At 35.7% G+C, this 27,992-nt stretch overlaps 1 protein-coding gene across 2 annotated transcripts in view; it reads right to left on the minus strand.

Annotated features, from left to right (window-relative positions):
* Window positions 1–27,992, minus strand: part of Psn (presenilin) — a 180,086-nt gene that overhangs the window by 134,878 nt on the left and 17,216 nt on the right. The window contains exon 2 of one of the 2 annotated variants that reach the window (XM_090398665.1): window positions 21,003–21,259. In XM_090398665.1, coding sequence (XP_090254791.1) covers window positions 21,003–21,259 — 257 coding nt within the window. Of the gene's footprint in view, window positions 1–21,002; window positions 21,266–27,992 lie in introns of both variants that reach the window. The other variant, XM_090398664.1, reaches the window with a different exon arrangement.

The following is a 27,992-nucleotide window of genomic DNA, read 5'->3' on the forward strand; positions in this document are numbered from 1 at the left end:
AATGGAATTATTACTATTATTACGGGCAACTCCAGGGAGTCATTAGACTCATTGAGGGAGGCCCCAAATCATATTCATCACAACTATTCAACATTCATACAGTATCTATCATACCTTGCCTTAAACTCATTCACTGTCACAGCATCCACCACAGGCTCAGGGAGCGCATTCCACTCATTCACTACTCTAAAAGTAAAGAACCCAGCTCTAACATCTTTACTAACCACACTTTTGCCCAGTTTCCATGGATGTCCCCTAGTCCTCCCACAACCAGCCCTGTTCTCAAAAATATCTTCTGAATTAATTTTATAGAAACCCTTCAGTAATTTGAATGTCTCAATCATATCTCCCCTCCTCCACCTATCAACCAATTTTTGCAACCCACAAATCCTCAACCTGTTCTCATGAGGTTCATTCCACAGACCTGCTATCATCTTGGTCACTCGCCTCTGGATCCTCTCCACCTCCTCCCCATCAAGAAGAAACCTAGGTGACCAAATCTGGGCACAGTAGTCGAGATGGGGTCTTATCAAGGCTAGATACAGAGGAACAATAACCTGCTTGTCTCTGCTTGTCAACGTATTCTTCAGTAACCAAGTGATTTGATGAGCTGATTTAGCCACTTTTGCAATGTGTCCCCTAAATTTCAATTCCTTATCCTCCAACACTCCTAAATCTCGTGCCTTATCAATTTCTTGGAGCACAGTTCCACCAATGCAGTAAACTGCCGCCAATCTTTTCACCCCAAAATGCATAACCTTACATTTTGCCACATTAAATTGACATCCATTCTCCTTAGCCCAGACCTCCAACCTATCCAAATCATCCTGCAAAATTTTGACATCATCTGCATTCACTATTGCCCTACCCAACTTTGCATCATCCGTAAACAAATGAACTGTTCCTCTCAGATCCTTTCCTCTATCATTAATGAACAAATTAAACAGCAGTGGTCCAAGAACAGATCTTGTGGCACACCACTAGTCACAGGCCGTCTTGTGGACTCTACTCCTGGGTAAACCACTCTCTGATATCTCTCCGTCAACCACCCTCCTATCCATCTCACCAACCCTATGTCCATCCCCATATGCTGCAATTTACTGATTAGAATTCCATGTGGTATCCTGTCAAAGGCCTAACCAGGTCCAGTAGAATCACTGTAAACCCATTACCCTTATCCAGTTCAGCCGTCACTGTGTTATAATACGTGAGCAAGTTACTGAGGCATGACCTACCCTTCACAAAATCATGCTGTCCCCGATACAGTATCCCATTTTCTTCTATCCAATCTTGTATTTTCCTCTTGACTATTTTCTCTAAGAAATATTTCTGATAATGATTCCTGTTATGCTGATTGGCCGGTAATTTTCAACAGCAGCCTTGGAACCACCTTTGTGCAGCGGAACTATTTTCCTCTCTTTCCACCCCCCCCCTTGGGACTGACCCAGACCCGAGGTTCAAATTAAACAAAATGGTCAGGGGCACTGATAATTCTTTAGCCGCTTCATGTATGACATGAGCTAGTATACCATCCAATCCCACAGATGTATTGACATTGAGGTTCTGTAATAGACTAGTTACCTCTACTTCATTCATCACAATTCCAGTATAAGCTGTTGGTTCTTCCATTCCTGCAAAGTCACCACCTGGATGATATATTCTTGCAAAGTGCTCGCTCAGTAATTCCACAATATCGACTGATTCGGTTACCTCCCTACACTCAGCATTTTTTAAGATCATTCTACCATGAGCATTTTCCTTTTACTTGCAACATATTGAAAAAAACTGTTCGGGATTCTCTTTAGCCTGCATGGCCAATTATCTTTCGTAATCTGCTTTTGCTTTTCTTACCACCCTTGTTACCATCCTGGCCTGAGCTTTATACTGTTCCTGCGCCTGATGGTCACCTTTCTCCTTAAATTCCCTCCATAATTGTTTCTTTTTCTGCAGCTCAAGCTTAATAGTGTTATTCATCCATTTAACCCCTACTTGATTTATTATTCGGACTCTTGGTATACAGTCAACCATTATCTCCTGCAAACAGTTCTTAACCACCTCCCATGCACTATCAACATCCAGCCCTTGCAGTTTTACATGACATGGCACTGAGCCAAGCACACACCTAAGCTTGTCATACTTACCAGCCCGGTAATTCCACATGTACCCTGTCTTAATTGTAAACTCCACTCCTTTAGCCACCTCCCAAGTCATGACCTTATGGTCACTCTCACCAATTGGTGGCAACATGGTCATGTTTGTTACAGCCACATTCTCAGTTGCAATTACCAGGTCCAGCACTCTCTGTCCCCTGGTATTTTCCACTACATGTTGCCGTAGATAGTTGTCCCTTAATAACCGCATAAAATCCAATTCCTTCCTCCCATGTGCCCTCTCCTCTTTCCAGTCAATGTTACCATAATTGAAATCACCCATAATAATTACCCTCCTTCCACTCATTTCTTCTATTTGCCTATGCATACTATCCCCACCATCTATTCCATCACCTGGTCTATAGCAGCACCCAATTGTATATTTTGTTCTGCTAGATTCTATCTTACACCAAACAGCCTCAAATGTGCTCTTTTCTCTATCCTGCAGTTCAACTTCTATACTCCTTGGCTGCAGCTCATCAGCTATCATCAATAACACTCCTTCCCCCTTTTTATTCACCCTGTCACTCCTGAACATGCTATACCTGTCGCATTCAATCCCACTAGTGTTATCCTCTTCTGCCAGCCATGTTTCACTAATACCAACAACCTGTGGCCTGGAAGTGCCAACCATGGCCAAAAACTCTTCCTTCTTGTTCCTAATACTCCTGGCATTAGTGTACATGAATTGCAGAAGCCCATTTGTCCTATCCCTACTTTGATGCCTTATACTAACTATCCCATTCTGATTTGTTGTCCTTCGTACTCGCTCAGGCATAATATACTCATTCATACACTCAACTGCCTCCCTAAAGTCTGCATATCTACCCCCCCCTCTTAATAAATCTAGTTTCCCTGAGTCTGTACATCCACTTCCACATCATTCATCAACACTTTTTCAAGTCTCCGTACACCAACTCCATTCAAATGTAATCCATACATCTTATATAAGTCCTTTCGCCCATCGAACTCATTCCACACATCCACAAATTCCACACCACTCTCCATGCATAACCCACGCATAAAGTCATTGGCAATTATGGCCCTCCTTCTAAACACTTCGCTGTCATACCGCGGTAAGATACTCGCCATCCTAGCTCTCTCACTCTTCTCTTTTGCTACCTCAAATAATTTCCTCACATCCTCTATCATTTCCATTTTGTCCACTATCATTTCCATTTTGTCCTCTTTCAAATCATTTGTTCCTGCCACGATTATCATCTCTTTCATCCTCTGTTTTTGCAGTCGAATAGATTCGCTGACGTCCTTTATGTTCGCACCTGGCTGGTACGACTTCGTTAAACTCTCAACTATTACACCTCTTAATAGCGAATCCGCATACAGCACTCGTTCCTTCATTTTATTGACGTTTACGAACATTCTATTATTTGCCATCACAGACGTTCGCCGGTACGTTCAGCACACATTTTTCCATACACTCCAGTTGCCTTTTAGCTCTGTGTATCGCACCGTTCAAACAGGCAATTTCGCTACTCGCATTTATCTCACCATTTTTATTATCAATCAAATCATCCATTCGTTCTGTATTTCTACCTTCATTTACACTTTCAACGATGCTCTCACACCTATCTGGCACTACCACGCAATTCTCTAGCACACCGCCATTTTCTACATTCCGACTATCGTTAACGATATCACTCTCGCCACACAAAACACGCTCGAAATCCTCATTCTCTTTACACTTTCTGCACATATTAACGCCACTATCAGTTTCTAACCAGACTCCCACCGCTCTTCGCAAGGTATACATCTCAGAGACAGCACATTGCATAAATTCGTTTACATCAAAACTCTTAAACAAACATGGCGACCTGGCCGCCATTTTTTTCTTTATCAGTGCCATATGTACGCTATCTTATCTTAAAATTAATAATTAAAATAACAGAAAACATGCAAAAATTGCACAGACACACCAAGAAACAAAAAACAAACAATACTACTTAAAATTCTAGTAACATTTCTAATGTTAACACAAAATACTACTAATCTTTTCAGGAGCTCTCGACAAGCCGACGATCTAATCAGTGCGACACCAGAATTGTCAAGGTCAGGGAAAACTTTTTAGGTTTTGTAGATATATCAGATTCCACAGGACGTGGTTTATGTGCAACAATAATGGAACAACCGGAAAAATGGAACATTCCCATTGAAGACATGCAAGGTCAAGGGTATGACGATGGGGCAAATATGAAAGGGAAAATATGGGCTCCAAAATTTCCTTTTGAACAAAAATCCTCGAGCTTTTTGCGTGCCATGTGCTGCTCATACTCTAAATTTAATCATTAATAATGCAGCCAAAGTGAATGCAGATACAAATAGTTTCTTTGCAATTATTCAAGAAATATACAATTTCTTTTCATTCTATTACAAATATTGGGCAATTCTTTTGAAGTTCATAAAAAATTTAACATTGAAACAGCCATCAAAAACGCGATGGGAAAGTAAAATTAATGCAATCTGTCTACGATATCAGTTAGGAGAAATTTATGATGCACTTTTTGAAATTTTAAATAATGAAAATTTTAATAAAGAAACTCAGCATGAAGCACAAATTATGTGCTAAAATGAAGGACTACAAATTTATTTGCTCTCTTATAACTTGGCATGATTTACTTAACAGAATAAACCCTGCGAGTAAAATGCTTCAAGACAAAAATATGAACATTACACTTGCTTTAGAATCTATCGAAAACTTAAAAATATTCTTACAAGAGTATCGATCAGATACTCTTGTAAGAATTTTAAAGAAGTCTAAAAAACAGCAAAAGATACTGAGTGAAGAGGTGGATGGAGAACAAGAATTTAAAACTGGTACAGAAGTTCAACGACGAAAGAACACACAACAATTTGACTACGAGCATCACGACGAAATGCCACAATCACCAGAAAATGAATTTAGAGTGAATGTGTTTTATACACTTCTAGACGTCGCAATGTGTTCGTTAATAGAACGTTTTGAACAACTAAAAACATGTTATGATAATTTCAATTTCTTGTATAGATTACTACAAATTAATAAAGAAGATTTACGAATAAATTGTGAAGATTTAGAGATTCTCTTGAAGGATGCCAACAAGACGTAAATGCAATAGAACTATATGACGAGTTATGTGCTTTCCAGGATATTTTTCGGAAGGATAATATAAATATTCAAAACCCTTTCAATATTCTTAATTTTATTGTGTCCAATAATTTATCTTTCCCTAACTTTTCAATTGCTTTAAGAATACTATTAACCTTACCTGTTAGTGTAGCGAGCAGTGAACGTTCCTTTTTCCAAGTTTGAATTGATTAAAACCTACTTAAGAACAAGTATGTCACAAAAAAGGCTGTTAGTTTGCTGTTAATAACTATTGAAAATGATACATGTGCGGAATTAGAGGTTAAGACCATTATTTCTAATTTTGTGAATATGAAATCAAAAACTCTAAAATTTTAATAAAAAAAATTCAAGTATATTTATGTAATTTAATTTATTTTCTGTAATTCTGCAAAGATGTTATTTTTTGAATACTTATATTAAATGTTCTAATTATTTCTGAATTGTTTTCTTGTTTTCTCATCTATCTTGAGTTTCTTTTATTTTCCTCAAAGATACTTCAATTTATAAAAATTATTAAAAAATTTTTATAAGTTACTAAGAATTTAGTAACTTGTAAAATGCAAGAATTTTTTAAACTTTAGTTCAAATAAATATTAACTTTAATTAAAATTCATTTTAATTTTGTTAGCGATTCGGGTCGGTGAGAAGGTTATAATCCCTGTATCATTATATTAAACGATTAAAGTGAATTTTTTGAATATTCGGGTTTTTAACGATTATCCTGCCTAGTCAACACCCCTGGTTCGTTACATTTAGCGAACCCACGTGTGGCTGTTCTGTCAAAATTTATTTAAGAAATTTCAAATAATTTAAATTGTTATTATCGTAAAAGAACCACACACGCCTGGATCGTTACAGGGGAGCTTAGATAGAAATTGCATTAGGGCGGCAAAGACCCTAGCGCTAGTTCTGATCCTAATTGAGATCAACTAACAAACAAATTTGTCTAAAACTTCTTTTAGATTTTTAGTTATTGAAAAATTAATTATAGAATAGATCTGCTTTACTGTGACAATATGGCAACAAAAATCTAAAAGTAAAAAAATAATAATAAAATTTTTTAAAAAAAGTCCCTCGTACTCTAAAGTTTCTTTCCGTATACCCCCAGGGATATGCATACCGCACTTTGGGAAACACTGCTGTAAACAAAGGCAGAGTTTACAGCAGCATCAGCAAGCACAGGAGAGGAATTTCAACAGACAACAGGAGAATGCTAGAAAATATCAGCTAGGCAGCAGATAGAAGTGCAAAAAAAATTCAAAGTTATGAATTTTTAATTTATAATATGGACTGAGACTTTCAATAAAATTAAGGAACAAAACTGAAGTTTTATTAAAAAGTACTTTTAATAAAACTTCAGTTAAAGTACTTAAAGTACTTCTTACTGGATTTTTAGTTTAATTGAAGAAGCAAAGTAACTGTTGATAATTCATCTCAATAGTGACTGGAAGAGAAGAAACAATTTTTAATAGATGTGCCTCTGTTATGCTATAGACCAGGAGTGGCCACAACGTGATTCACGAGTAGCATGTGGCTCGCGTCCACCCGTCAAGCAGCTCTTCACGATCTACCAAGAAAAAATAAACAAAAAGAGAAGAGGAGACAACAAAAAAGAGGAACAAAATAAAAGAGAGAGATAGAGAGAGTTAATAAAAATTACTGCAATAAAAAAGTTTAATTCAAAACACATTAAATGAAGTTTACTTTGAGCAATTAGAATAATTTTAAAGTAGTCGAAACACAATAATTTTAATTACTTATTTACTAGTAGAGGCCTTTCTTGTATCCCTTTTCTTAGTAAGATCCTCAAAATTAGGTATGTAATTAGTCAAAGCTCGTTACAACCTCGCCATGCACACACTCACCGACTCCCATACCATTGCATCGTTTAAAGGTTGCAGCTCTTCTAAGTCTTACCGGAATTATCTTGGCTCCACAAGGATGCATAGTTGGCCACCCCTGCTATAGATTAACGGCCATTTCTTTAATACTGCAAGGAACAATCAACTGTTGAATATGCTCTTCTGGAAGAAAATTGTTCTGGAAGGCAGAACAATTTTCTTCTGTTAAATTCTCTGTTGTTGAAAAAGGAATGGATGACTGGAAAAACTGATAATTCAGTACAACAACTGATAAAATTTATCAGCTCTGCTTAGTTCACTCACATAGAACAAACAATGTTGAAAATGTATTTGAAGTTCTGCTTGAAGTGCAGTTTGATGGATTACAGTGATGTTATTTCTTGACCTCTATGCCTAAATTAGGGTTCGGTTACATTTAACTGAACCCAGTGCAAATCCATCATTTATTGAACGGTTTAACTTGAAAGTGTGAGAATGAATTAATTATCACTTCCATCTGATGACTTCTGTATATATTTACTGAATGGATTTGTATATATATAATATTTATATGTATATAATATTTGACTGATTAAATTTATTATTTGGATATGCCTGACTATTGGATATTTCTGACTTCAGCTTTAGATAAGGTTTCCTTTTATCAAGTTGAACACCTGAGTGAGATGAACAATAGAATTTCCTAAGGATGAATATGGTTAGTGTTTTGGAATTTAAAATAGAAGGGGGAAAATCATTACGCATAAAATGGATACAAAACATCTGTCACAACTAAATAAAGTAAATTTACTTTATTTAGTTATTATAAGTAATTATTTACTTTGTTAAAAACAAATAATTTATTAACTTTGTTTTTAACAAAGTTAATAAATTATTTACTTCATATAAAATGTATTATATTAATGTTAAAATATTTGTGACAGATTTTAATCAATTGGAAGATGAAAGTACTATAACAATGATGTTTTACTTTTCTAATTTTACTGAACTTCAACACATAGTAAAGTTAAGACAGCTGATGACAATGTTTAAATTATACAGAATAGATCTAGTTATCTTTAACACGTGCCTTTAAAAATGTTGATGTCAAATTTGAACACCTTTCTGAATGATATGACACTGAAGTTATACATGATACCATTCTGGTAGAGGATAGAAATTGAACAAATTGTAGTTGAAGATAAATGAATAATGAACAGACAAAATAAATAACTAAATATATATATATATTTTTTTAACATAACATTGCAAATTTTGATGTATCTACTATTTTGGAAAGAAATAAGATCTGAAATTTCCCTGATACCAAGGGCAAAATATATAACACAATTAAAACATACAATAATTACACAGTAATACAAAGTGTAATAAGTTCATTATTTAGCTCATGCATAATGATCAGATAATTATCAGAAACATTACAAATTTGTAATGTGAAGTTATGTTACTATGGCTATGATGAGAGTATTAAATGTTAATTATGTGTGTTCTGGCTAGTCTACCAATTTATGGGATGAAGAAATCTATGGGAGGGTACACACTACTATCCCCATGTGAAACTGGCTAACTTACTAAAAGTTGAAAAGTCATTATAAATATTCCATGCGTTTTGGATGAAATCATGTCTCCAAAAAGAGCATCATTGATATCAACTGAACCTTAGAGTGAATTCAAAGACAAGGTATACACAATGAAGAGAATACCAATTCTCTCCACCCACAAGGAAAAAGAAAAACTCTTTCATCTCCTGACCTTCTGTATATACTTCATTTGTATTGATTATAATAAATTTATGGACAATTACCACTTTGAGCTAAATAACTAATTAATATTAAACTACATTTTCACCTTTATATCAAGGTCTTCATCAGGAATACAAGCATATAAAAAAAAAACATTATTTCTAAAATTTGTATTTAGGAAGATTCTAATTTCTATTAGTCAGTATATTAGAAAAGTTTAATTTTTTTAGAAGCATCTTTTTTTTTTGGGGGGGGGGGGGATGTTAATGATCAAAGCATCCTCCCAATATATAACTGGGAGGAGACCTCCATTATACATGACCTTGCGGACGTATAATGCTATACATGTCTGCAAGGAGATGTATTTACCTAAACGATTTGCTTTTGGCAATTTGTATAGGTAAATATGATTTCTCCATTGCTTTCACCTTGGTATCACCACCTCTGGGTCTGGCTCCCACTGACGAGACCTCAATAAAGGTCGAAATCGGCGTGGGTAGTGGCCCTACCCTTAATGCATAGCATTATACATGTCCTCAAGGAGATGTGCTTTGCATTATGAGAGATACTAAGACAAGGAGTGATGAGAGCTTGGTCCACCTTCACCATGAGTTGCCTCAGTCCTGAAGATACTTCGGGCACAAACTTTGTTTGCTTACACTTGGATAAAGGATTAAACTATATTTATTATAGTCTATATCTTTATTGGAAAAAAACTTCCAATAAAGATAATGATGTTATAGATGTCTGGGGTAATTACTCTGAAAGACTGCTAAATTAAACATGCAGTGTCAGCATGGTGGTAGAAAACTCCCAACAGGAATGCAATCAGGAATACATATCCATACTTGAAGTAGAAAAAGATCATCAAAAACTCGAAATGTAGAAAGGCAGCTGAAATAGATGAAATTCAGCCAGTAATGATCAAATGAGGGTATAAAAGTTTTACAATGGCTGCATTGCATAATTTAAAAGGCCTGGTCAGAAGGTCGAATTCCCGATGATTGGAGCAGAGTTCTCATGGTACCCATCAATAAAAAGGGAAATAAAACTGAATATGAGAAGTATAGAGGTATTTCCCTACTGATTGTTCCTGATAAGACCTTATTCAAGTATACTTGAGAAACAGTTAAGAAAAATTATTGAAGAGAAGCTTGGTGAAGAACAATCTGGATTCAGGCAAATAGAGGTTGTCAGGATTAGATTTTCACTTTTAAGAAAAACAGTTAAGAAACCTTAGGAATATAAGAAGGATTTGTATTTAAGTTTCATTGATCTGGAAAAGTCATATGACAAGGTGCCAAGAAGAAAGCTGTTCAAAATGCTCCAATTATAGTGTAAATAGGACATTATATTAAGCAATACACAGTCTCTATTTGAGTTGTAAATCATCAGTTAGAATTGAAAGAGATACAGGAAGATGGTTTGAGTAAAATCAGGTGTGCGACGAGGGTGCACATTATGTCCACTGTCATTCATTCTTTATCTATATGGATCACATTATGAAGGAAAGTGGTATTAAATCTGATATCAAAATTGGTGATGTTAATCTTAGCTCTTTACTTTATGCACATGATGTTATATTTCTGAATAAATCCAGTACAAGTCAGCAAGATTCTCTGATTAACAAAAGATTCTCTGGTTAATAATGTTGAATTGAATAACTGTTGTAATAAATTTGGTATAAAAATTGCCAATAAAAATGCAAAGACAATGAAAATAAGTAGAAATATTGAAAATATCAACTGTATCCTAGACAATGAAAATAAGTAGAAATATTGAAAATATCAACTGTATCCTGAATGATGAACATATAAAACGAGTAAAACATGCAAGCTATTTAGGCACAATTTTTAGTGACAATGACAGATTAAATATGGAAATAAACAACAGAATTAGTAAAGCTGGTATGGTAGGAAGTCAGCTGAATAAATTTATATGAAATAAGAAAGAAATTAGTCAAAACACTAAATTAGTTGTATACAAGATTGAGTTCAAAACTTATGGATCTGAGAGCTGTGTTAGAAATAAAGCACTTGATCCAAGACTGGAGACCTTTGATATGAGAGTTCTGAGAGAGATTAGTGGGGTGAACAGATGGCATAAATGGCAGTATCATTAAAAATGAAGATATTAGGAAAGAACTTGCCATTGTTAGCATTCAGAAATGTGTTAGAAAAGCTAATCTCAGATGATATGGTCAACACTTAAACAGAATTGGAGAGGAAAGATTAGCAAAACAAGTGTTCTTTGTAAGGTTTGCAGGGAAAAGACCCAGAGGAAGACCAAGATGTAGATGGATTGATACAGTAAAAAGCACTTTGAAAGACAGAAATATAGGATCTGATAATACTGGAATCTTGATAAATAACAGATTAATTTGGAGGAAAATTGTTTATCAGAAGTTAGTAATGCTGCAAATTTTTCACGTAATGCCATCATAATTATCCTGTATACCCCCTGATGGTACATATCAGAAATTTGATGATGAATTGTATTCTTACTGGCTTAATGATGATGCAAAATGTTACAAAATGACAGAATTTCATGCTGGCTTATGGCCCTCACAAGGCCCTCTTTCCTTTTGTCAGGAAACAAGAGCAAATAGCACAAAGTCATTCTACTGTAAAAAATCCTAGAACATATCCCAACTCAACACTAGCAGTATTCAAGGTTCAATATATATATAAAAAGAAGAACTGGATAAGTACCAGGTTAAGAAAATAGATGCGACTGACATAAGACAAAAACAGGTGAGATCTTTCTAAGTAAGAAATACAAAATGTTATATTCAGACAATAACAATCAGGGAAAAGAAGGAATAGCAATAGCATTCTACACTAAATACGAAGATAATTTTTATGAATGGCAGACAATATCGAGTAAAGTGATGTGAGCAATGGGAAACAGCACAATGAGACGTATTTGTGCGTATGGCCCCACTGAAGGAAGAAGAGGAGGAATTTTTCAAGCTATTAGAGAAGGCTGCTAACACACCAAAACTAAAAAAAAAAAAAAAGAGAGAAGTTAGTTCTTCTTGAAGATCTACAGAGAAGAGTAGGAAATGATTACCAGACATACTGAAATGTTTTGGGAAAAATACTTTTGGTTTTATATTGAGAGTGGTCATGTAATTTAGTGCTCTTGCAAAATTAGCAATTTTTATCTGTTTTGTTGCGATTTTTCATCGGAAAATTAGAGTATTATAGTGTATTAGTGTAAATTTTCATGTTTTCAGAGTATTAGCATATTTATAACATTTTTGTAATATTTATTGCGATATTGTTGGCATGGCACCAACACAACGAACAATGGTGGCAAAGACCACGTTGTCCGGCGATTTGAATTTGCAGGATATTATTCAGTGCAGTATTTTCCAAAATGTATGCGTCGAGAAAATTAAAGAATATGTGGAAAGAAATTGAAACAGGAGGGAGAGTATGTATTAAATGTTTTGAAAGTGAGTGTCTGTTAAGTGATGAGAATGCAACAAATACAGATGATAAAACTGAAAAAGATGTTAATAATGTTGAACGTGCAGCTGTGGAAATAGAGAAGAACAATATGGACATTAATAAAAAAATAGTGTGTTTAAATGTTATCCTTTATAGGACAAAGCACGAAATGGAAAAACTGCAGAAGTGGCAAGAGTTAAACAGGGCTAAAAAAAGAAAGAAGCAGGTAATCTGAAAGAATAATAAAGATCGACCGAACAAATAAGAAAAACAAGCTAAGGATAAAATTGCTATGGATTAAAGAAATGGCTACACAATGATTTAGCTGGATTTTGCAAAGGCATTTGCAAAATCCAGCAAATGGGGATGAATATGACACTGGTAAAGTGGCTAAGAGGGGTGGCTGCTGGACAGATATCAAAAACTGGGTTATATGTAGGGGCAGAATAGAGGCGAAAACAGGTGACTAGTGGTGCGCCACAAGGTTCAGTGCTGGAACCATTGCCGTTTAATTTGTACATAAATGATATAGAAAATAACCTGAAAGGAAATATTCAGTTGTTTGCTGATGATGTAAAATTAGGTAAAGTAATAGTTAATCAAGACTATGTGGAGAGGCTTGCAGGAAGATTTAAATAGGCTGTCAGTATGGGCAAAAGTTAATAGGTGTCAGCTTAATGTCGAGAAATGTAAAGTTATGCATTTTGGGATAAATAGATTACAAGCTGTGTATATCACTGATGGCACTGTACTCCAGGAAATAGATGAAGCTAGAGATTTAGGGATGGTGGTAGACAGAGAGTTAAGGTTTAGAGAACATACTGCTAAGGTTGCTAAATTAGCCCATAAGATTACTTGGCTAGTGAAGAACACATTAACAAGTAGAAATAAGGAAGTTGTAATTCCTCTTTATAAGACCTTGATACACCCACATCTGGATTACTGTGCTCAAGTCTGGTGCACTGGGGTTCTCAGGGATGAGGAAACAGTGGACAGGATTCAGAGGCAAGTGACCAAGATGGTAAGTGGCCTGTGGATGGTGAGGATAGATTGATGGCATGGGGATTGCAGAAGTTGGCTGATAGGAGAAAAAGAGAGGATATGACAGAAACATTTAAGTTGCTTAAAGGATTTTATAGGACAGATGCAAGCAAAATGTTTCAGCACTTGGCTAGAGAGACCAGAACAAGGGGTCATCCCTGGAAGTTGAATAAAGGTGGGGTCAACAGGGGTGCGAGGACTAGAATTTTTGCTTGGAGAGTGGTGAATGAGTGGAATGGATTGTGAGTGCTTCGTCTGTTAATGGATTCAAGGAGAGGTACAATAGATTGTCTGGATGGATTGGGTCTCCTGCGATGAGTCTTCAGACTCCATGGAGGTGACTGTATAATAATAATAATAACAAAATTTGGAGAAACGTGTGCAAAGCTAATAATAATGGATTTCTGTTCAGGCCATGGATTAGTTATTACTAACACCATGTCCCAACATAAAAATTTGCACAAAGTCACAAGGATAGAAGATGCAAGAAATAAGAAAAAGTCTCATTGACTATGTTATTGTTGATAGTGATGTTTTCCCACGGGTTGAGAACACATGAGTGTACAGGGAATTTGAAATTTATCATCTTTTAGTTTTGAGTAGGACAAAACTGAATTTCATCCTGAAAAGAATTATGTAAGAAAGTTTTGAAACTAATCAAAGTGAGTAGCAGTTAGAGGTGAATTGTAGACTAAAATGCACAACATTATCCAAGAAAAAATGGAAGCGTTTGAAAACAGGAACCAAACCTTGGAGATTTGGCAGCAAACCTCGAAAAAAACATTAATTCAGTACCAATGCCATTGTTAGCATTCAGGGATGTATTAGCAGAGTTAATCTCACATAGTATGGTCACTTAAACAGAATGGGAGAGGAAAGGTTAGCAAATAAAGTGTCCTTTGCCAGGTTGGCAGGAAAAACATCAACACGTAGATAGATTGATACAGTAAAAAGCACCTTAAAAGACAAACATAATATCTGTTTGTCTTCTGATGACATTGGAATCTTGACAGATAAGATTAATTTAGAGGAAAATTGTTGACCAGAAGTTAGTAATTGTGTAACTTTTTCATCATATACTACTACAATAATATCCTGTATCCCCCATCCCAAGAGTAAGTACATATCAGGAATTGGGTAATGATGCTTCTCTTTTTGTTAAACTGGTTGGCTTTAACTCTGTGGCTTAGTGATTAAGACAAATATTTGAGATTTTTGGAATTACTTTACATCCATCTGATTATTGTTACATTTTATTCACTAAGCTACAGGGTTTTGCATCCAATGAATTCAACAAAATAGGATGCTCAAAATTAAGTTTGTATATAAGCGCGCGCACGCACACACACACACACGGGTACCCAAACATAATCGGAATCTGAACTTGGCGCATGCGCTTTTTCTACTTACTAGTCTGGTAAGTAATGTCATCCCTTGTGAACCAGTTTGTTGTTCTGGCTGCTTTTTTTTATTAATGCTTACAAGCAAGTTTGGGGATTTTGTGATAGCTGACCACAAGGAACAGAGAACGTGCATGATATTTTGTTTTCTTTTGGGTAAAACTGCAGCTGAAACTATTATTATGCTTTGGCAAGCCTTAACGGATGATGCTTTAGGTAAAAACAGAAGTGTATGAGTGGCTTTCCCATTTCAAAAATGGTGACATATCAGGTGAAGACCAACCATGATCTGGCTGACCTTCAACAAGCAGAAATGAGGAAACATTGAAAAGGTTTGCCAGGTAATCAATTAAAATCGTCAAAAGACCTGTGAGCAAGTTTCTCCAGGAAAAAAAAAATCATGTGAATGTTTGCCGCGATTTGAGGGAGCAAGTTCTTAATGACTAGAACTTTCTTTCAAAAGTTGGTCCCAGGATGAGTTTTGATGCTGTGGTAAGGATCCAAAAATAAAACAAGCATCAAGCCAATGGGAACATGCAAATTCACCTAGAAGGCACTTCAAGTTTGATCAAGCATCAAGACAAAGTTGATTTGGGTTTTTTTTTATGTGAATGAAATTGTACACAAAGAATTTTTTCTTCCTGAAGAGACAGTGAACCAACATTTTTATCTGAATATTTTGAGAAGACTGCATAATAGTGTACGACAAAAATGGCCAGAAATGTGAAGTAGCAAAGATTGGTTGCTGCACCACAATGCTCTAGCCCACATGGCTTTATCTGTCCAGCAGTTCTTCATGAAAAACAACATGGTGGTTGTTTCCCCATCCTCCCTACTCACTTGATCTCTCTCTCTCTCTCTCCATGTGACTTTTTATTCCAACAGATAAAGAAAACCAAGAAACGGCAGTGATTCGTTGATGTGGACAAAGTGAAAGAAAAGTCGCTGGAGGCCATAAACAGCATTCCAGATGAACAGTTCCAGAACTGTTTCCAGCATGAAAAAAACATTCGGACAAGTGCATTGACTTACATGGAGAGTAGACTATGGTATTATAAACTTTAATAAAATTTAAAATGTGGGCATGAATATTTGTAAATGTCCTTAGCTAGGAGATGAATTTCAACACTTAGCGTGAGATTACTGCACTGCTTACTGGAGACGTGAAGTGGCTTGAAAAAAAATTCATATTCTAATGTAAGCAATCAGTTAATAATCTAGAACTTTGTTGAAGTACGAAATTAATGTTTTTTTATGTATCTGTTTTTTCTTCTATGCATTTTTATGCACCCAATGAAGTCTTCTAGAAACATGAAACTAGTAGGGCCTTTAAAAATAAATTAGTTATTTTCTATTTTAACATTAGGCTAATATAGTCATATAAGTGATTTTCCTTAAAACATGTACAATAGCCGTGAACATAGATTATATGAAATATCTCTGTATATAAAGCAAAGTCTGTTTTCACTTATAACTTGAGAACGAATTGACCGATTTTGATGATGTCTTCACCAATAGATAGTAGATGTTCCAAATACGGTTTATGTGCATTTTCATTGATGTACACCTCCAGATTATGGAGCAGTGAATAATTTTTTTTTATCTCCCTCCACAGCCCATATTGCACTTTAACAAAATCTGGCCACTATTTTGTGGCCAGATATTGTTAAATTTTTTTAAATATTGTTAAATTCTATTGTTATATATTGTGATATTAAGCTCTTTTGTTATTACCATTAATTATGTTGGTTCATTGCAACATGACTGATCCTCTCTAGCTATGGTCAACTTACAAAAATCATTTTTCGGAAGATATCTTACACCAAGAATGTTCTACTCATTCTTAGGCTCAGTTTAATGAAGCAATAAATAATGAGGCATTACTGAGACTTGAATCAATTGTCAAGTCAATAAGTGATAAAAGCGTTAAAAGATTTTGGTCTTCCGATACCAAACAATCTCTTGCACCCAGATACAGATTTAATCCGGGAAATCTCATAGAATTTCAATGAACTTCAGGATTTGTTAAGTCAACATGAACAATTGCTAACTTCAGATCCAGCTGAAGTTTTTTTCACAATGTTTTAACAAGATGTGAAAATCAATCACGAAAACTGTTTTTCTTCGATGCTCCAGGTGGTACTGGGAAAACATTTTTACTAAATTTGTTATTAGCTAAGTTGAGAAGCCAAGGTAAAATCACTCTGGCTGTGACATCCTCAGGTATAGCATCTACTCTATTGCAAGGTGGTTGAATTGCTCATTCTACTTTTAAAGTACCACTTACAAATGTGACTAATGATACACCTATGTGGAATACATCAAAACAAAGTAATTTGTCAAAATTATTAAAAAAGGTTTCTTTGATTGTTTGGGATGAATGTACAATGTCCAATAAAACATCTGCTGAAACAGTCAACAAAACATTGAGGGATATCAAATGATTGAAGAATGGGTGAAATAAGTGTTTTATTTGCCAGTGATTTTTGACAAACACTGCCTATCATATCCTGTGGAACCAGGGCAGACGAACTGAATACCTGTCTTAAGAAATCGTCACTTATGGCATGATAGAGAAGTTTTCTCTCAAAACTAATATGCGTAATCACCTATATGGAGATTAATGCACATTCCTGCTACTTGAAAATGTTAAAAATTGGCGATGGTGAGGTACAGCAAAGAGACGAAAAAATTATATTAACACACCTAAATATTGGGAAAGTTGTCCAAACTGCAGCCGAACTGTTGTACAGTGTCTAACTATCTATTGAGAACATAACAGATAGGTCACCTCCTTGATTTCAGGGAAAGAGCTATTCCTGCACCTCGAAATGATGCATGTCAATAACGAACGAGTTGGTTCTTAATAGGGTTAATGAATCTGTTAGTGTTTACAAATCAGTAGCTACTCCTGTGGATGTAGATGACACAGTTCATTTTCCCATGGAATTTTTAAATTCGCTTAATCCACCTGGATTGCCTGGTCATGAAATTAAATTGAAAACAGGTGTTCCTATTTTCAATTTACTTGAAAATAGGAACACCTGAAATCTGAAATAGGAACACCTGTGGGGCTCTGAAATCTGCACCCCCCCCCCCCAATTTTTACGATGGAACTAGGCTTCAAGTAAAATCACTGAAACCGAATATGACAGAAGCTGTGATATTTACAGGTCCTGGTATCGAAGAAATTGTTTTCATTCCTCAGATATCCCTCATACCTTCAGACTATCCATTTGCATTCAAACGATTATAATTTCCAATAGGAGTTTGCTTTTGCAATGACAATTAATAAAGCCCAAGGATATGTAGGTTTAAATTTAAGAGGTAAATGTATCAAACATTGGCAGTTATATGTAGCAAGTTCTTGAGTAAGCAGTCCTGAGAATTTAATTATTTTTGTCGAGGATGATGAAACTTCTGTTGTTTACAAAGAAGTGTTATAATGCTCACAATTCTACACCATGATGAAAGCACCAGCACCAAATACATGAGTAAATATCCTGAAGTGAACCGATGGCAGCATAAGTTCACCACAGTGCTGCTCACTATTTAGCCAAATAAGGTCCTTGAAAGTGACTCTAAGCATTTCAAAGGTTTGCATGATTCGTAAAAAATACCATGTACTGTACAGTTATAAAACATAAGTACTTGGATATGAAATCAATCTGAAGTATCTATCCTAAACTGTGAACCTGATTTCAGTTTGTAATTTTTATTATTTATTTATTTTTTTTTAAATAATGAATCAGATTTTTGAAATTAACTTGGGGAAAAAAAAATAAAAATAAAAAAAAAATATATATATATATAAAATATGAGGGGAAGCAGGAAAGAAATCTGTTTTCTTTTTTTAATTCAAGCTTTATACATCACTGAGGAGACAAGCATCTCTAGCTCCACCACAGTAAGCAGCAATGCAATCAATCAAATGAGCACAGTACACAATAAATTCAAAATGTCAGCTACTGCATAAGTGAAGCAGAGAGTGGTGACAGAAGATATGAATTAGGTGAAAATTCATATCCATCTGAAACTTATATGCAGATGATACTGCTGAAGTCAGCAAGCCAGATGCTTTTATAGTGAAACTAAGTTCAGGGACAAGCCTCGAAGCAGCTGGACAGCTATGACAAGTGACAACAAGTAAGTCGCACTGATTTGCTGATCAAGCAGAATCTTCACATCACAACTTGCAAAAACTTTTGGTATTGAAAAACCAAGAGTGATGACCTCGATTACAAGCTTTGCAAACAGTGAGCCTTGAAAATGCCAGGCAACAAACACAAAAAAACCTGGAAAATCATTTGCACAGAACTTCTCTAGCAAAAGAAAATGAAAAGGCTTTCCTGTCATACATAGTCTCAGGTGAAAAATTGGTTCACAATTACCCTGAAACAAACACTATTAACAGAATGGCATTATCTGAATTCACTATGCAAGAAGAAATTCAGAAGACAGCCTTCTGTGGACAGTCAAAGCAGCTATGTTCTGAGACTAAGATTTAGTCTTGCTTGTAAAATTTTTTTGGAGAGAAGCAGCACTACAATCAATTGAAAACAGTATAATCTCTATGATAACACCTGAGCTCACACCAGTTTGTCACAAGCCATGCAATCACATTGGCTGGACTGATATTCCCTACCCAGAGTTCTATAATAAAGTTTAGATCTAGCATCGAAAACTTTACTATAGTTTGTATATTTTATAGATGCTAGATCTAAACTATGTTGTAATTTAGATCTACCATCTAAACTACAACCTACTTCGTCCTCCAAGGATGTATCCTGAGGATGCTAAGAAGTTGCAAAGAGGCCAAATCTGGTGAATATGGAGGATGGTTAAATTTTATGATTGATTTTTAGCCAAGAACTCATGGAAAGCTATAGCAGCATGTTCAGGGGCATTGTCATGATGGATCCAGAAATATAAAAAGATTATAAAAAATATAAAAAGAGTAGAAAGTGAGATGGGGAAAACCAGAGGTCATCCTTGGAAGTTATGTAAGAGTGTGGGAAGAGGACTGTGACGAGTAGATTTTTTGCATGGAGAATTGTCAGTGAATGGAACACATTACCAGAATGTGTTGTTAATGTAAGGAGTATTAAGGAATTTAAGATTCAATATGATAATATGTTGTCAGTTGAATGAACCTCCCATGATGAGTCTGCAACTCCATGGAGGGTAATAATAATATGGGATAATTACAGATGGAGTTATTATCCCATGGTTAATAGCATATATTTTCACAGGCACTTAGATTTCGTGTGTTGTTCTAATTTGTTCATCTCTTTTCATCTGTGTGCATTGATAATGGCTATGAAACTTAGCTGAACATTTCGTAAAAAAGAAATATTTTCCTCATGTAAGTGTTATTATTCCCTAACTATTTTTATCATTATATCATCTGCTTACACCTCTATATTTCATTCCACTTAAGCTTTTGCCTAACTTTGTGCAGAATTTAATGTTAAAACTTGATGCACTGTTCTGGATTTCATTCATAATTTTCCTGCCAAAAGCAACAAACACACACATGCAAACTCTACCATAGTATGTCAACTATTTGCTTGTTTTGATACAACAAAAGGCAATTACATTGACATGCATATCCAAACATGCACAGTTACATGGTTCTTCCTAACTCACCATACATGTGATAGTATGAAGACATTCTGGAATTTTAATTATCACACCTTGTATATTCAAGTTAGCCAGTCCAATACAGAGTCCTTCCCCATCCTCACACCTTGAAAACTCAAGATTTTCATCCCAAAAAGATAGATAAATCATTCAGAAACCACATATGATTAACAGACAAAAATAATGATTGGTATATGATGTGGTGCAGAAGAGAAGTTGTGCACAACAGATCACATAGTGTTGTCGAATGTAGAATAGCGTCCTGTAACAAGTCCTCAAATTCCATGAAAGTTATGTGAATACTAATATGTTTATTTTGGTTACAATGGGTTAATGTTATCCATCCATTATAAAAAATGTTACTGCTAACCTATATTTCCATAGATGAATTCCATACGGATTAAAGTAAGGAGTTAATAAAAATTTTATAATATTAATATTATGAATATAGATGGTTACATATAAATCATTCTCTGTTATAATGAATTTTTCTTTACATTTGTTCTTTAATTAATATACAATATAAATTTAAATAAATTCTGTTGTGTTTTACTAACAGTGATTAAAAAAAAAAAAAGCACTCACAGATAGCTTGTGGTACGGGTATAAAATGTAATAGAGCTTATAGTTGCAACAACCACAAGCATACACAGGGATACTGGAATAAACAACTTAATCACATGCTTTGCTCCATATTTCAACTCTTCTTCTTCTTCCTCATCCCACACTTGCCCTCCTCCTCCTCCTCCTCTGCTTGGCAAATTATCACCTGATTCTCCCTCGGGTGTGGTGTCACTGAGATGACCATCCCTGAACATGACTTCTTGATCCACTGGACCATTCTGTTGCTGTCAAGAAATAAAAAAACACAAGTGTAATACTGTACAGAATTATAGATCACATATTATTTTTATTATTATTATTATTCGTGACACCTCCAAGGAGTCAGAAGACTCATCGCGGGAGGACACCTACTATACAACACTCCGTCTCCACTACTGCATCGACCCTCTACTACTAATCACCTACATCAACGCCATCTACTGCCCACAACCACCACCACCGCTAGTATTTTTGTCTGTAAATTGCGTGTGTTCTAAAGGGCCGATTTGTCTGTATGCAGGATGAAAAACCCGAGTTTCCAGGAGGGAAAAACCCTGCTACCTCCATATGAGATCGGCTAACTCACCTTCAATTGAAAAAGTCCATATAAAGATTCCTCCCGTCATGATGAGAATCGAACTTAGGCCTTTTCTAATCGAAGGGCGCAACGTACTGTGGTTCTTCCAATTGCACTTTATTAAACGAATAAAATTTATGGACCTTAACAAGGAGCCAAATATTCAATTATCTGATTTTAATATTTACTTGCTAATTTAAATTCTAATTACGCATAAACATCCTGTTGACTCATCTATATAACACTGCAGTGGGAGAGGGGCGAGAACTTAAGGAACTCCAACGAAGGCTCTGTCAGACAAAAGCCTGTTGCTGTGGAGAATCAAATATTTTTATTACACCACTAATCCTAAGCTTCTTTCAAATCAAATATGCTAATATTCTCATATCAGTTCCTTAAAACATCACTAGGCATGCTCAGGTGTTCAGATAAGAACAAGAGCATTAGACCAATCTTTTACTCTTTGACTAGGAATGCATTTCACTATTGCTTTTAATGCATTTCAGTGGTCTTTTTCTCACTATCTTAAAGGTCTCCAGTAATGAAGTCCATCTCTGGCAATTATCCCTTGAATGTGTCCTGTCTATTATGGAATTTTGCATATCATTATTATTTAGGACATTCATGGAATCCCGACTCATTAAAGGAAGGTCCTTTGACAATGTGAAATATATCATACCACTTGTTAAACTCATTCACTGTCTGCAGTCTCATCACCCTCTTAGGGAATGTATTCCATGCTCCAACCATTCTATGCCAAATACCTTACTTTTCACTCTACTTGCTACTGCCTTACATATCTTCAAAGGATGGACATTTTGTCTGTGTCACTTCTTGTTCTCTCTCTCACACACACACACACCAACTGAAAAATATCTTCATCTGATAAACACCTCTTAACAGCTTAAATGTCTATATTATCCCTTTGTCTTCTACCCACCAACTTTGCAGAATACATGTCCCTAATCCATCTTTACAACCAACATTCCACTGTCCTGATATTGTTATCCACCTTTGTACACTTGAGACTGTTTTCTTATCTACTTCGAATCTTGATGACTAAACCAGATATGGTCTGATCAGGGCCTTGTTCAATGTCCTCATATTGCAGCAACATTCTGGGTTATCTTTTCTGGCTTTGCAATATTATCCATGAACTTCAAATTTCAATCCACCATCCCTTGCTTCCACCACTCATCTGTGGATAACAAATTCCAAACCTCATACTTGTCTGCATAAAACTGCCATTCCAATTCATTTACACATTTTCTGATTATTCAAGTTTTCCTGAAAAACCACAACATTGACATCAATACTGACAAAACTCTCCCTACTACTATCTTCCTACAACTGCAAATCTACTTAAAATCAAGTAATAATATCAGTGACATAAAGAGTGAACAGTAATGGTTTCTGTATGTGATATTTGTTACATACTCTGTATTATAACATTATATACTCTGTATAATAAACTAGCATTAACTAAGTTATGTGGTGTTCTGCAGGTGTCCATATTACTTACAACACATATCTATACAGTCAGTGGTGAGCTATAATGGGCTGGGGCAAGCCCTTTGTTAAATTTTTCTCAAATTTGAGAGTCCCTTGTTCTTCTTCTTTACTTTTTATTTTTTAAAAAAAAACAATTTTTTGAAATATATTAAGCCACAAACTCGTTCAGTAACCTAACAAAAATTAGTCTATTCGGCAATGTATAGATTATTTGGAATTATTGTTTCAACCCTCTATATGCAATCGTATGATAAAACCACTAGACAATCAGATGTTCGTAAAACTGTCATCAGCGGGTTGTTCCACTGGACATTAGTTCTGTGTTCATCAGTACACTGATGTATAACAGTTGTTTGTGCTTAAAATTTAAAAATAATAATAAATTTAAAAACTGTAGATTCAGCAAATTTTATTTTTATAATTGTAAAAGTATTTTTACCCGTGAAACATGAAAAGACAGTGAAATTGATTATATTAAATTTGTTTGGGAAAAAAAAATGAAAAGTGATTCTGCTGATTCTACTGCTGTTGAAAATGAAGTCAAAGATGAAGTTTGAAGATAATATGCACACTGATTTAATGAATATGCAACAAGTTGGAGGAGAAAAAGAAAATAATTTACCTGATTGCTGGAACGAGAAGTAAGCATCGCATTTCAAAACGCAGTATGTATAAGTGGTTAGAAGTTAAAAATGGTAAATTAGGATGTAGTATTTGCTCAAAATATAAAAATTTAAGTTGAAGGAGAAAAAAGTTGTTTGTCATCAAATGAATGGGTAGAAATGAAAATGGAACTGAATGGAAAGATTACAGACTCAAGAACCGCATCTTTGCGTAAAATGTTATCCAAACATAATGAATCATTTGCTCATAATAAAATCATAAAAATAAATGAAGAATGTTGCAAATCTATAACCAAATTTAATTTACAAACTAAATGAAAAAGAAATTTTGATAACGTCAAAAATGTTTAATTCTGTTTATAGTTTGGTGAAGAGAAATCGACCAATGTCTGATTTGCCAGATTTAATCGAGCTCCAAATTAAAAATGATATTGTTCTAAGATTATCATTGCATTCTAGATTCTCATGAATTAGAATAGTTGAACATATTTCTAAACGAATAAAATTAGAAATATTCTCAAAAATAAATGAAAAAAAATGCGAAATTTCTATAATAGCAGACGAATCGATAATTGTCAATTTGTCTGCTATTATAGAAAAAAAGTGTTTTAGTTATTCACATAAAAGTTGAGCTCACTGAACCATGTATGATTTTTGTAGATCTTGCAGAACTAGAAAATGCCACGGCAGAATGTATACATGCTACTTTAAATTCATATGGATTTTCTGATTTTCCTGTTATCATAAGGTTCATTCCATAGACCTGCTATCATCTTGGTCACTCGCCTCTGGATCCTCTCCACCTCCTCCCCATCAAGAAGAAACCTAGGTGACCAAATCTGGGCACATTAGTCAAGATGAGGTCTTATCAAGGCTCAGTACAGAGGTACAATAACTTACTTGTCTCTGCTCGTCAAAGTATTTTTCAACAACCAAGTGAGTTGATGAGCTGATTTAGCCAGTTTTGCAATGTGCCCCCTAAACTTCATCTCCCTATCCACCAACACTCCCAAGTCCCTGGCCTCATCAATCTCCTGGAGTACAGTTCCACCAATGTGGTGTACTGCTGCTAATCTTTTCACCCCAAAATGCATAACCTTACATGTTATCACATTAAACTGACATCCATTCTCCTCAGCCCACAACTCCAATCTATCCAAGTAGTCCTGCAAGATTTTGACATCTTCTACATTCACTATTGCCCTACCCAACTTTGCATCATCAGCGAACAAATGAACTGTTCCTCTTAGATCCTTCCCTATATCGTTAATGAACAAATTAAACAGCAGTGGTCCAAGAACAGAACCCTGCAGCACACCACTAATCACAGGCCATCTTTTGGACTCTACTCCTGAATGAACTACTCTCTGATATCTCTTCATCAACCACCCACCTATCCATCTCAACAACCCTATATCCATTCCCATATGTTGAAGTTTTCTGATTAGAATTCCACGTGGTATCCTGTCAAATGCCTTAGCCAGGTCCAGCAGTATCACTGTAAACCCATTACCCTTATCCAGTTCAGCCGTCACTGTCTTATAAAACTTGAGCAAGTTACTGAGGCATGATCTACCCTTCACAAAGCCATGCTGTCTCCCCGTACAGTATCTCATTTTCATCAATCCATTCCTGTATTTTTCCCTTGACTACTTTCTCCAAGACCTTGACAATGACTCCTGATCGGTCGGTAATTTGCAACAGTAGTCTTGGATCCACCTTTATGCAGTGGAACTATTTTCCCCTCTTTCCACACCTTCGGGACTAAACCAGACCCAAGACTCAGATTAAACAACATGGTCAAGGGCACTGATAATTCTTTAGCCGCTTCACGTAAGACCTGTGCCAGAATACCATCCAATCCCACAGATGTATTCACATTAAGGTTCTGCAATAGACTATTCACCTCCACTTCATTCATCACAATTCCCAAATAACTAATGGTTCTTTCATTTTTTCAATGTCACCACCTGGATGATATACTCTTGCAAAGTGCTCGCTCAGTAATTCCACTATATCAACTGATTCAGTGACCTCCTTTCCATCGGCATTCCTTACAATCGTTCTGCCGTTTACAGTTTTTTTTTTTTGCTTGCAGCATATTGAAAGAAATTTGGGATTCTCTTTAGCTTGCATAGCTAGTTTCCTTTCATAATCCACTTTTGCTTTTTTTACCACACTCATTACCCTTCTGGCCTGTGCTTTATACCGTTCGTGTGCCTACAGGTCACCTTTCTCTTTAAATTCCCTCCACAGTTGTTTCTTTTGTTGCAGCTCAAGCTTAATAGTGTTATTCATCTATTTAACCCTTACTTGTTTTACTATTCGGACCCTAGGTATACAATCAGCCATAACCTCCTGTAAATGCTCCTTGACCACTTCCCATGCTCTATCGACATCCAGCCCTTGCAGTTTTACATGCCATGGCACTGATCCAAGCAATCTCCTAAGCTTGTCATACTTGCCAGCAAGGTAATTCCACATATACCCTGTCTTAATCGAAAATTTCACACCATTAGCCACCTCCCAGGTCAAGACCTTATGATCACTCTCACCAATAGGTGGCAACATGGTCATATTCATTACAGTCAAATTCTCAGATGCTATTACCAGGTCAAGCACTCTCAAACCCCTAGTATTTTCAATTACATGCTGCCTCAGATAGTTATCCCTTAATAATTGAATAAAATCAATTTCCTTCCTCACGTGTCCTCTCCTCCTTGCAATCAATGTTACCATAATTGAAATCACCCATAATAATTACCCTCCTTCAACTCATTTCATCAATTTGTTTATGCATACTATCTCCACCATCTATTCCATCACCTGGTCTATAGCACCCAACTGTATATTTTGTTCTGCCAGTCCCAATCTCACAACAAAGCCTCAAAATGAGCTCTTTTCACTATCCTGCAATACAACTTCAATTCTCCTTGGCTGTAGTTCATCAGCTATCATCAATAACACTCCTCCCCCCATTTTATTCTCTCTGTCCCTCCTAAACACACTATAACCTACACATTCTATCCCCCTAACTATATCATCTTCTGTCAGCCATGTTTCACTAATGCCAATAACCTGTGGCCAGGAAGAGCCAATCAAGGCCAAAAATTCTTCCTTCTTGTTCCTAATACTCCTGGCATTAGTATACATGAAATGCAGAGGTCCCTTTGTTCCATCCCTATCTTGATGCGTTATTCTAACTATCCCATTCCGATTTCTTGTCCTTAGTACTGGCTCGGGTAGATTATATACATTCTTACACTCAACTGTCTCACTGATGTCTGCATATCCACTTCTCCCCCTCCTTGGTAGTTCTAGTTTCCCTGGTTCTGCACATCCATTTTCACTTCATTCAGCAACACTTTTTCCAGTCTCCGCACACCAAATCCATTCAAATGCAGGCCTTGTATAAATCTTGTATAAATCCTTTCGCCCATCAAACTCATTCCAATTTATTTTGATAAAGGAATATAATTTCTTGGCATCTTTAACTTATAGTATAACCATGTGAAAAACTTTCAACAACTAGCCCTAATCCAGAGTATTTTACTAATAAGGTGCGACACTTTTTGACCACTTGTATATGGGAATTATATGACTTCTGCATTACTTCAAGCTTGGTATCTCTTCTGGGTCGCTCCCACTGATGAGACCTCAAATTTCAAAACCAATCTGGGTTTTGAAATTTGAAAAAAAAGGACCACTGATTGAAATTTGAATCAGTGGCCCTTGGCCATTACCTTATATCCTTATCCACCATCACCTGGGGTGATGGTGGATAAGGATCTGAAATTTAGAGGACATATTGAAGACAACACAATGAATTCTGGCAATGATTAGGAGGGCACTTGTAGAAGTAAGGAGATTCTGGTTTCATTGTAGCCAGATATGGACTAGTGTGCACAGATATAGTCACCTGGTTTTCAAAATGATGAAGAGATGTTGAAGAGGGTCCAGAGGCGATTGACCAAAATAGCTTCTGATGCCTGGAATGTTGAATATGAAGAAATCTGAGACAATGCAGTCTAGTGGATAGGAAGAAGAGGGGTGTTATGATAAGGATGTGCAAGTTAGCAAGGGGTTGTTATAAGATTAGTGTTGGTTTTCCATAAAATTGTGGAAGATTGGGGGAGAACAAGAGGTCCTCCTTGGAAGCTGTATAAGGAGGTCATGAGAAGCAGATTTTTTTGCATGGAAAGTTGTGAATGATTGGAATGCATTGCCTGAGAGCATGGTGTCTGCAGAGAATTTAATGTG

The sequence above is a fragment of the Typopeltis vanoorti genome, chromosome 10, assembly GCF_054136105.1.
Source record: "Typopeltis vanoorti isolate ZY-2024b chromosome 10, IOZ_Tvanoo_1.0, whole genome shotgun sequence".
NCBI lineage: Eukaryota > Metazoa > Arthropoda > Arachnida > Uropygi > Thelyphonidae > Typopeltis > Typopeltis vanoorti.